The 11,337-nt window shown below is 45.4% G+C and overlaps 1 protein-coding gene and 1 pseudogene across 1 annotated transcript; one reads left to right on the forward strand and one right to left on the reverse strand.

Annotated features, from left to right (window-relative positions):
* Positions 1-1,171: 1,171 nt before the first annotated feature.
* Positions 1,172-3,338, reverse strand: si:ch1073-126c3.2 (uncharacterized). The gene is made up of 6 exons (XM_020495280.2): positions 3,210-3,338; positions 2,901-2,998; positions 2,611-2,725; positions 2,300-2,412; positions 1,763-1,877; positions 1,172-1,548 (listed from the first exon to the last, which is right to left on the reverse strand). The coding sequence occupies exons 1-6, from the start codon at positions 3,259-3,261 to the stop codon at positions 1,379-1,381; spliced, it is 663 nt and encodes a 220-aa protein (XP_020350869.1). The 5' UTR covers positions 3,262-3,338; the 3' UTR covers positions 1,172-1,378.
* Positions 3,339-4,814: 1,476 nt separating this feature from the next.
* LOC109898877 (piggyBac transposable element-derived protein 4-like) lies at positions 4,815-6,813 on the forward strand (annotated as a pseudogene).
* The last annotated feature ends 4,524 nt before the right edge of the window (positions 6,814-11,337 follow it).

Here is an 11,337-nt window from a genome sequence, read left to right on the forward strand (position 1 = left end):
CGACACATCCTCCTGGCATCCCCCAAGCCCAGATTAGTCCGTCGGATTGCCAGATAGGGAAGCGTAATTCATCACTACAGAGAACGTGCTTCCACTGCTCCAGAGTCCAAAGGTGGTGAGCTTTACACCACTCCAGCCAATGCTTGGCATTGCGCTTGGTGATCTTAGGCTTGTGTGCAGCTGATCGGCCATGGAATCCCATTTCATGAAGCTATCGACGAACAGTCCTTGTGCTGACATTGCTTCCAGAGGCAGTTTGGAACCCGGTAGTGAGTGTTGCAACCCGAGGACATGCTTTTTACATGCTACGCGCTTCAGTACTCGGCGGTCCCGTTCTGTGAGCTTGTGTGGCCTACCACTGTGCGGCTGAGCCGTTGTTGCTGCTAGATGTTTCCACATCACGATGACAGCACATACAGTTGACGGGGGCAGCTCTAGCAGGGCAGACATTTTACAAACTAACATGTTGGAAAGGTAGCATCCTATGAAGGTGCCACGTTGAAAGTCACTGAGCACTATAGTAGGGCCATTCTATCGCCAATGCTTTTCTATGGAGACTGCATCGCTGTGTGCTTGTTTTTATACACCTGTCAGTAACGGGTGTGACTGAAATAGCCAAATCCATTAATTTAAAGGGTGTCCACATATTTTTGTGTCTAGTGTATATCTTCTCTAGATCATTTCCATGTCATCCCTGAATTTGATTGACCCTTAATTGATTGATTTATTATATAATAGTTAATGAGTTCAAATCCCATTTGAGTCTTTGCTATGTTGACCTTGACTTCAGATTATGACCCGGATTCATTCAAATCAGGATTTTTTACAAAGTGGTATGCAGCTTCTGAACTGTCAGTATTATGCTAATCCTCACATCACTTGGGATTTTAGAATGCTTATTATATATCCTTTGAGATTATAGTAGTCTGATCATTTAACAACGGCATTTTGTATTTGAATTTGAAGGACATCAAATAAGAAATATGCAACCTGCATGAAGAACGTTTGGCGTCTAACGCTTCAGAGCTAGTAGGATCTTAATTAAACCTCATATGTCGTTCAAGTTGACAGAGATAAGATTTATTTTACTCTGCTATGATATTCCTTGCAGTATTACTAGCTGCTAAAACTCTCAACATTAATGAGGAGAATAATGAAGAAGATTGACATCTTTGTGCTCAGCAGAACTGAAGTATGGAAGAAATGGTTTAATGTCAAATGTGCTTATTTTTCTTTTGTCATCATCTCTTTATTTTTCTGACTTGTGGATTGTGTTTGTAATACATGTGTCACACAGATTGGGTGGATTTGTTGCAAACTGTACACATTCATTTCCACTTATAGCTTTCCCTTCTAGTCTCACTCCTCTTTCTTATGGTTATCCACAGAGGAGACAGCCGTATTCTGTTTCTCCCTCGATGTCCTCCAGCTCACTTTTGAACTGCTGAATGAGCTGAGCCTCAAGATCACTGTTACTCTTGGTAGTCAGGCAGTCCTGGTTCTTGGGAAAGTAGGCTGTTTTAGCTCCTGCAATAGATCTGGAGGATTCTGCATTTACAAAGGGACACACATTCTTACCACTTTTGAACAGCATTGACTTTGAAAAATGTCATCAATAATTCAATATGACTTAATATTTTGCAACAGAATTAGAGGATGTTTTAGTTACAGTATTACATATTACAGCTCTACAAGCTGTCCACCATGGCCTTTCTGTGGAGGTACAGAAATACTTTACAGATGATTAACAGAGGGGACTTACTGTTGCAAATGGCCAGCTTGTTACCTCCAATGTAATGGGTTGTCCATTTGAATTTGGTGTCTGCACTGCATTCCTCATACAGACGACTGTTCCTCAAGAATGCAAAGTCAAAGCCCTGTGTAGTGAATAATATGGCAAATAATTAATCATTTGCTAGCATGCTAGCAGATACCAATAGACTTCCAGCTATTGTGCTAGCGCTAGTTAGCATTGGCTCGTAAAACTACCTCTAACTTCCTTCAAACTGGACACAGAGACATACAAATTGTATCCACGATTTCATCTGACTCTGGGGAAGTAGATAAAGGGCCTCGTTGCCAAAATCCTGAAGTATCCCTTAAAGGACCAAACATTTTTATTTTATTTTACTTTCCCCCCCATTTTCTGTAGAAACTCTTTTTCCTTGCAGAAACTGTTTGTGTTTCATATAAAGAAATAGCCTATTGTAGAATACTGCATATTTCATCTTTGTGCCACCATACAGTGTGATTATAAGAGGCTTTTAGCTCATAGGACTGATGTTGCAGAAAAGACTACCTCATTGCACATGGGTTTACAGTAACGCCGCATTTTGATGGTGACACACACAAGTCCTCCTTTATTCTGGGCTACTGCAGCTGGACACTCTTTGGGATCAACGTTCTGGCAAACTATACAAGGAAAACACACAGAAACACAATAATTACTTAGGTAATACATTTAGAAAGACACAAAGTAAAGCCAATGTAATTATGCGTTACACTAAAAGAGACCCTTTGCTCTGCCATAGCTTATTTGGGGCCAATAAAGTATTTGTCAGCAACAAACTCTTATTGTACACAGATCTGTGTTTTGCTCAGGACTCTTACCTGTTTTTTGATGTTTCTCTAGAATGACTGTCAGAGTTTGTAGGGAGTTAATCACAACAGCAGTCTGGTTGTCGCTCCACTGGCTAGTAATATTTTTAGCACATTGTGCTGCCTCCTGTTGACAGATAGTGGAAAGAGATGTCATACATCTGTTTGAAACCTGAGTACCAAAACATGTCAACTTCAAGTTAGATTTAGCCAGAGCAACTGATCAGCATTGCATTATTGGTAAAAGTTGACCACAGATTTAACAGTTTTTAGACTAAATTCAGTGAGGAAGTTATCCATACTGCAAGCTGAGTAGAGAGCTGTTTAAACATCAAGGTGGTTGAGGAGCAGCTATTGTTCCCAACATCTTCCTCCTGAGCAACAGCACATGAGAGGAGAGCTGGCAGACACAAAAAAAACATTCTGAATCACACAACAGTCTCAACCTTGTCTTTGCCAATGCATAGTTGTTCTGCTTATTGAAAAATTAGTGCCATGATGTACAGGTTGATACTCGGCATGTAGGCCAACTGTGTTTAAATACTCAAACACATATAATGAACATGAAGGCTCAATTAAGTTTCTACCACCATCACGGCTTGCCTTCTTACCTGTCAGTGAGCAAAAGCAAAGTAGAACTCTTCTTGTTGAAGTTTGTGTCATGTTGCCAATGTTGGTTCTTCCTTCAGTCTAAGTTGTAACCACCGTTGGTGTATTTAACCATGGACTGGAATTTGGGGAGGGTACAAAGTTTGGTGCTGCTGACCAGTTTCCCAGTCATGGGCCAGATTGTGGACTTTCGGGAATTCACAGATTTCGCAATTGTTCAGAAATGTTCTACAATTAAGCGAATTTCTTCATTTTTGCTCACACTGGAACAATTTCTCACAGAGATGACATTGCTTGTTTTGGACTATGTTTTTATTAACCGGCCATGAGTTATATTCAACTTACACTGTAAATGTTTGAGTGAATTCTGTAACTGGGCTGCACTGTTACTGCATGTTTTTTAACTTCACATTGTCAACGGATCACTTTACATTTGTTGATGCAGGCAGTTGTTATTTTAAAGTTATGATAATGCTTCATTCTTTTCAGAAAATACATTCACCCTCTAGTTATTTTGTTTCAGTTGAGTGAATGTTGCTGTAAGATTTCAAAGACCCATTTGTGTCCCTGTCTGCACATGGATCTGTGAGATCACCCAGTGATGCATAATGTGACCATCCTACACAGTGGCCAAAGGGACTGGTTGAGTCAAAAAGCATGACTGACTGACTAATAAGTATGGGTGGCATTCGTTATGGATGGAGATGAACAGGGAAACATTCATTATGCATGGAGATGATCAGGGAAACATTCATTATGCATGGAGATGAACAGGGAAACATTCATTATGCATGGAGATGATCAGGGAAACATTCATTATGCATGGGGATGATCAGGGATACATTCATTATGCATGGAGATGATCAGGGAAACATTCATTATTTAGAGTTTTGGAAATAAAATTGAGCTCATTAAGACGGAAAGTGGGTTTTGTTGGATTTAATCAAAAATTGAAGTAATTCAAATATATATATTTTCCTTTATTTAACCCTCCCGTGGTCCTGGGGACAGGGTGACCCAGGTCCTGTGTGTGGAGGGCTCCCCGCTCTGTGCTCTGTGCTCGTGGGTCAGAGCGACCCAGGCCCTGTGTTTCCAGGGCTCCCACTCTGTGCTCTGTGCTCTGTGCTCTGTGCTCGAGGGTCAGAGAGACCCTGCCAGCCACTACACAGGTCCAGACATGCCCCGCTGTGTGCTAGAGAGCAGCCAAGTGTTATAATTGTGCTCTGTGCTCTGTGCTCACGGGTCAGAACGACCCAGGGCCTGTGTTTCCAGGGCTCCCGCTCTGTGCTCTGTGCTTTGCGCTTGTGGGTCAGAGCGACCGTGCCAGCCACTGGCGAGGCGTATGCCGTTGAGTGTAGAGAGTCTGCGAGTGTGGCGAGGTTGTGCGTGACTCCCCGCTCTGTCCTCTGTGATCTGTGCTCTGTGCACTGCGCTCGGTGGGTCAGAGCGGCCCAGCCAGCCACTACACAGGTCCATACATGCTCCGCTGTGTGCTAGAGAGCAGCCAAGTGTTACTGTGGCTCGGGTGGGTGGGTCAACTGCACATGGCTACACACAAGCGCGCAAGCGAGCTTCGTGCATTTTCAGGCCTTGGTCTCCCGCCGGCCATGGCCGTGCGTTTTACGGCAGCGCAGGTTCTAGAACAGATCTTGTCCAGCGTGGACCAAGAAGACTACTCACATTCCCAGGAGGAGGAGGAAGAGGAAGAGGTTTCGGAAGACGAAGACGGGGAGGAATACAACCCCGAGTGCCGCGAGGTCGACGATGCTTCTTCTCCCTCTTCGGAGGAAGAGCCCGAGGAAGCCCCCGAGGACCAATACGAGGAAGAGATCTCCTCGGCTCCGGACCAATGTGAGCCGCCATTGCAGTCAAAAAACTGCAAAATCGAATGGTCTACGGGAGCGGCCAACACCGCAGGACCCTCTGCCACGCCCTGCCGTACGAGACTCCGGGCCCCACGGCCAATGCTGCGACCCAGGCCCGTGACATGGCGTCCGCCTTCCACCTGTTTGTCACACCGGCAATAGAAAGGATAATTGTGGAAATGACAAACCTACCCGGGGCCAGAAAATACGGTGATGGCTGGCGACCCATGGACGCCACGGACCTGCGCGCCTACGTAGGGCTGCTGATCCTAGCGGGTGTTTACAGGTCCCGAGTCGAGGCCACGGCAAGCCTGTGGGACGCCGAGAGCGTCAGGACCGTGTTCCGAGCCACCATGCCGCTCAAGGTCTTTCACAGGTACTCGAGGCTGCTGCGATTTGATGACCGTCAGTCGAGACCCGCCAGACTCGCCACGGACAAACTCGCAGCCAAACGAGAGGTCTGGGACCTGTAAGGAGGTGCGGCTGCCGGCCCTCTACAACCCGGGGCCTGACGTGACGGTGGACGAGCAACTTGTCCTGATCAGAGGTACTGTGCGTGCGTGTGTGTATGTGTGTACGTGTCTGTGTGTGTGTGTGTGTGCATGTCTATAGAGAGGTAGTAGCTGTAGCGGCTGTAGCAGCGGCTGTGGCAGCACTAGCAGCAGTAGCAGCGTGTGTAACACAAAAGGCCATTGGCCCCAATGAGGGAGTAACGAGGCTAATCTCTTCTCCCCTTTCCAAAAGGCCGCTGTCCTTTCCATCAGTACATCCCCAGCAAGCCGGCGAAATACAGCATCAAGTCGTAGGTGGCCTGCGACGCCAAGTCCAGCTACGCTTGGAAGATGCAAGTGTACACCGGCAAGGCGGCCAGCGGAGGCCTGAGAAGAACCAGGGCATGCGCGTCGTCCTCGATCTGACAACGGGACTGAGCGGTCGCAACGTCACCGGTGACAACTTCTTCACCTCCTACGAACTGGGCCAGCGGCTCCTCGAGAGGAACCTCACCATGGTGGGCATGGTGAGAAAGAACAAGGCCGAGCTCCCGCCCGCGCTGCTCGAGTCCAAGGGCAGACAGGTCCTGTCCTCCAGGTTTGTCTTCACGCCCACCACCACTCTAGTGTCCTACCTGGCAAAGAAAAACAAGAACGTGCTACTTTTGAGCACGCTGCACACAGAGGGCGACATTAGCGATCGCCGCGACAGGAAGCCGGCCATCATCCTAGACTACAACTGCAACAAGGCCGGCGTGGACAACCTAGACGGCACCTACAGCTGCAGACGATTGACTGCCCGCTGGCCCCTGGTCGTCTTCCACAACATCCTCGACGTGTCCTCCTACAACGCCTTTGTCATATGGCGAGAGATCAAGCCTGACTGGATGCCTCGCAAGTGGAACAAGCGCAGGGTGTTCCTCGAGCAGCTGGGAAAGGCACTTCTGAAGCCCCTGATCCAAAGAAGGCAGCATCTCCCCCGCACCGAAGCGGCGTCAGCACTTGTCAAAGTCCTACAGAGTGCTACGGCGGCTCGTGATCAACAGCGTGAGGAGCCCGCCGCTGGCACCGCCGCTGCCCCGGCCACTGGGGTAAGTAAGAGGAAGAGGTGTCAGCTCTGCCAACCCAAGAAGGACTCCAAGACACACACGGTGTGCTGCAGGTGTAAGAAATACATCTGCAAAGGCTGTTCACAAGCATACTGTCACACTTGGGCACATAAGACCTTTAGCCTGGACAGGACAGGGTGACCCAGAGGACGCGGGGACAAGACACAATACGAGAATGACGGGAAAGTTAACTAGGCAAGTCAGTTAAGAACAAATTCTTATTTTCAATGACAGCCTAGGAACAGTGGGTTAACTGCCTTGTTCAGGGGCAGAACGACAGATTTGACAGATCAGGGATTTGATCTTGCAACCTTTCGGTTACTAGTCTGATGCTCTAACCACTAGGCTACACTGCCACCCCCATACAATTTACAAGCTTTCATCTTTGTCACACAAGCTGTCAACTTTTGACATCGTTGACTATTTGACCATATATTTACTGCATTTACTGGCAATGCAATACATTCATATTTGTCTTCATGGCATACTTTACCTGTCTTGTAAATTGCAATCAGTATAGTGTATACCATTTATGACAAAAACACAACAATAAACTGTAAATCACTGCAGACAGTGAATGTAGCACATTTATAATTTTAATTCAAATTATAAGTTTGCCCTTCCTATGAATAGATGCAGGCTGGATAGACATCAGAAAATGGTTATGGTCATAAAAATCTGATCATCCATTGCACACACTGCTATGCCCCTGTGACCGGTGTCAGCACTGTGATGAATGGTTGGAGATAACAGGGTCCCTTTTTTCTGTTCAACCTTTTTCAAATATCAATGACATTCTCCCAGGATTCTACCACTCCTTCATCGTTATTGTATTAAATTACCGAACTGTCAGAAAAGGCAGCTCAGTTGTCAAATGACTCACATGGATAAATTATAGTTTCCGAGAATGAGCTAATTGATATTCAAGCTGCGTTGTCTGGACTAGCGCCCCAAGGCTCATTAATGAGCCAAGTTCAAACACAGCAACACATTGTTCAATATTATAAAACAAAATGGTTTGGATCATGGATGCTGATTGGTTGATATTTAGGGTGTTGTGTCATAATGTCATAATTCCACTGTCCGCAGCCCAGGCAGGACATTTTCCACTATAATTTACAAATCAATTCATAAAAAATCCTACAATGTGATTTTCTGGATTTTTTTTCATCATTTTGTCCGTCATAGTTAAAGTGTATCTACGATGAAAATTACAGACCACTCTCATCTTTTTAAGTGGGAGAACTTGCACAATTGGTGGCTGACTAAATACTTTTTTGCCCTACTGTATATTGTGCTTCTTCATGAGTTTCTGAGTTCATGAGTTTCTGAAAAGTATTATGAAAAACATTTTTCCGCCATCAGTCTGCACTTTCTTGGGGGCTCCTCCATCCTTCAAGATAGAGTCAAAGCCCCGGGTCACCTCTGCCCCGCTCTTATTTTTTTAAGACTCTTACAAATGCTATTTTAGAGAAAATATCTATAACCGTTAGCATGTAGCGATTTCCATCATTTTTATCTGCAAGGGCCTGCATGTCACATAGATCCGCCTGAAATTGGGACAAGGGTTGAGTAGAAAAAACTCTATTTCTTGGAAATTGTTTTCTTACAGGTTTATGTAGAGCATGTGCATCCTGCTTTGATAACCACTCATTCACTTTAGCAGCGCTTAACCGGCTACCTGCTACCAGCTCTCTGTAAATGCTCCTTACCCGGGGTTAGAGGGATTATAATAAATGTTTTGTAACATCTGCTCCGCCATCCTTTTTGTCTCTCTGAGGTACAATAACATTAATGAGCCACTTTAAAATAACGACAACATTTCATTTTTGAATTTTTATTTTAAGCATACATCAAGTATTACGTATACAGACAATTCAGAATTCGTTGCAGGATACATGTCCCCGTTTTCTCAACGATCACAGCATGCAACACCCTGTATATTTGGTTTAGATTAAAGGCTTGTGACGCTGCATTTTTAAAACACAGACATCCGCTATTTAAGTATATAAACAACAAATATGATACATGTTACAATTAAATGGTGTTTCAAACAAATAAAGTAAAATCTTAGACAAAGTTGTTTATAGTTCTTCAGAATCATCCACAAGATGGGATACCAGTTGTGTCTATTACAGACTCTCGCCCGCACGTCTTACATGATTCATGATTTGTTCCAGTTTCAGCACACGCTCTACATTAGCCCAGGCATTGTGGGTTGTGTAAAACGTTACATTGCTCACTTTATTTTCAAAAATTTGATGCATAACATTTGTAAGTTCTCTCAAAAGAATGTATTTATTTATTCTCTCTAACATCGTATACACATAGTTACCCATTGCTTTACATCTAATAACAAATTGTCACTCGGACTCTTGGGGTTTATTGAGCCAGAAAGTCATCACATCAGCCACCACAGCTTCCCTGTATTTGTTGTCATCCACCAGGGTGTGTCAGATTTCTTTGAGTTTCTCGTGGATGTAGATTGCCGCATACAGTTCATGTTGGAAAGCTTTGGTTACCCCGTAAACTCTGGGAATTGACGGCACAAGACCCATAGACTCCAGGGCTCTGACCAGCGATGGTATAAAAGTATTTTCACCAGCGCCTCAAAATTGTTGAAGAAATAGTATCTTGGGGGGTGTTATAGGCACGGATGCCGGCGCTGCCTGGGCTGATTGATCTCACAACCGCTGCATTTTTCACGTATATACTCTCCAATCACCACGTCTAAAAGTGTGGCTACAGAGGCCTTGATGGTGTCCACAAAAATAGTACTGACCACCCCATCAAACACATCCTCAGGCTGTGTACATGTAGGGGGTGTCGTGGGTCTTGCCAGGGTGGAGTAGAATGTTGGGCTGCGAGGCATAGAGTCCTTAGGGTCTGGGCCTCATGACATTTCGGAGTCCTGGTATGTTTAATGAATATCCATGGTATATGCGGAAATGAAGAACTGGATGCTTTAAGGGCACTCCTTTTATTGTTGAACCAGTCCTTTGGGTATCAGTTCATGGTTAACGCAGCCGCATACTTAGTTTTCTTCGGGTGATGACCTTTCTGAGGATGACCCTTCTTGGGGCCCCTTTGAATCATAATCCTCAGGATTCGCATATATTATGCACTTCCTTACATGAGCAATGCTCTGCCGCTGTTGGCTCTGTACAAAAAGAGCGTCCAACAACCCTAACATTTTGAATTCCATTAAATCCCAACTTTTAAAAGGAATAAGCATGCGCAACCTGAAATCCCCAGTCAGGCCACCATCACGAATGTTTTGGTTGCGGGTTTCCTCGTCACTGATGTAGAACTCCACGCAGCCACATTGAAGTCCATTCTTTCTTTATATTTTCACCCTGTGAAATATTCATCCTGAGGAGTCAGGGGTACCTTCCCAACTGGTCACGTAGCCCGTGAACAAGCTATATCCCTTGGTGATAAGTCTCAGTTCGGGACACACAACCTTGCGAAAAAGCCCGTAGTCCACTCGTAAAGTCTGGTTGGTATATTCTTCTCCTTCGGCTACCATATAGAGGTTCACTCTACAGGCCAGGTAATCAAACTGATACCCCCATTGCTGTCCATTAGACATCAGCACTTGATATTTCAGTGCAGTTGCGGGCGGTATTTGGGTTCTATACACACTTAGAAACCGATTTTTTGGCGCATCGTATATTGTGGCTTTATACTTGGCCCTATCTCAATGTTTCAGCCGCGGTCCTGCTTCTGTTGTTACAGTCATCACAGCTTTGCCACTGATCACAAAATCCATGTTCATTTAAAAAATCTTGTTTTGTGTTCTGGGGCCGCATGTCTCGTTCTGGGCTTTATTTATAATAGGTCTGCCACACCCAATACCCCCGGACATACCTGTTACATAGACAACAGTCAATTAAACAGGGGGTGGGGGGGCAATACTCTTTGAAATGTTCAAACACATCCCGCCAGTTCAAAGAGGTCCCTAGACATCAATCATCATGACAACTTCAAAGGAATAGATGCAATATATGCATAAATTAGCACACCATCTAACGTGTGAGAACAGGAACATGATGCCCATATATGGGCATAAGCACATAATCAGTTCCCGCCAGGATGTGTGCCGTCTACTTTATTCTCTCTCCCCTGCTCAAGCCAGCGCATGTCCAGGCCCGTCTGAAGTTTGCCAATGACCATCTGGATGATCCAGAGGAGGAATGGGAGAAGGTCATGTGATCTGTTGAGACAAAAATAGAGCTTTTTGGTCTACACTCCACTCGCCGTGTTTGGAGGAAGAAGGATGAGTACAACCCCAAGAACACCATCCCAAACGTGAAGCATGGAGGTGGAAACATCATTCTTTGGGGATGCTTTTCTGCAAAGGGGACAGGACAGACCGTATTGAGGGGAGGACGGATGGGGCCATGTATTGCGAGATCTTGGCCAACAACCTCCTTCCCTTAGTAAGAGCATTGAAGATGGGTCATGGCTGGATCTTCCAGCATGACACCGACCCGAAACACACAGCTGGGGCAACTAAGGAGTGGCTCCGTAAGAAGCATCTCAAGGTCCTGGAGTGGCCTAGCCAGTCTCCAGACCTGAACCCAATAGAAAGTCTTTGGAGGGAGCTGAAAGTCCATATTGCCCAGCAACAGCCCCAAAACCTGAATGATCTGGAGAAGGTCT

This window comes from Oncorhynchus kisutch, linkage group LG11, assembly GCF_002021735.2.
Source record: "Oncorhynchus kisutch isolate 150728-3 linkage group LG11, Okis_V2, whole genome shotgun sequence".
Classification (NCBI taxonomy): Eukaryota; Metazoa; Chordata; class Actinopteri; order Salmoniformes; family Salmonidae; genus Oncorhynchus; species Oncorhynchus kisutch.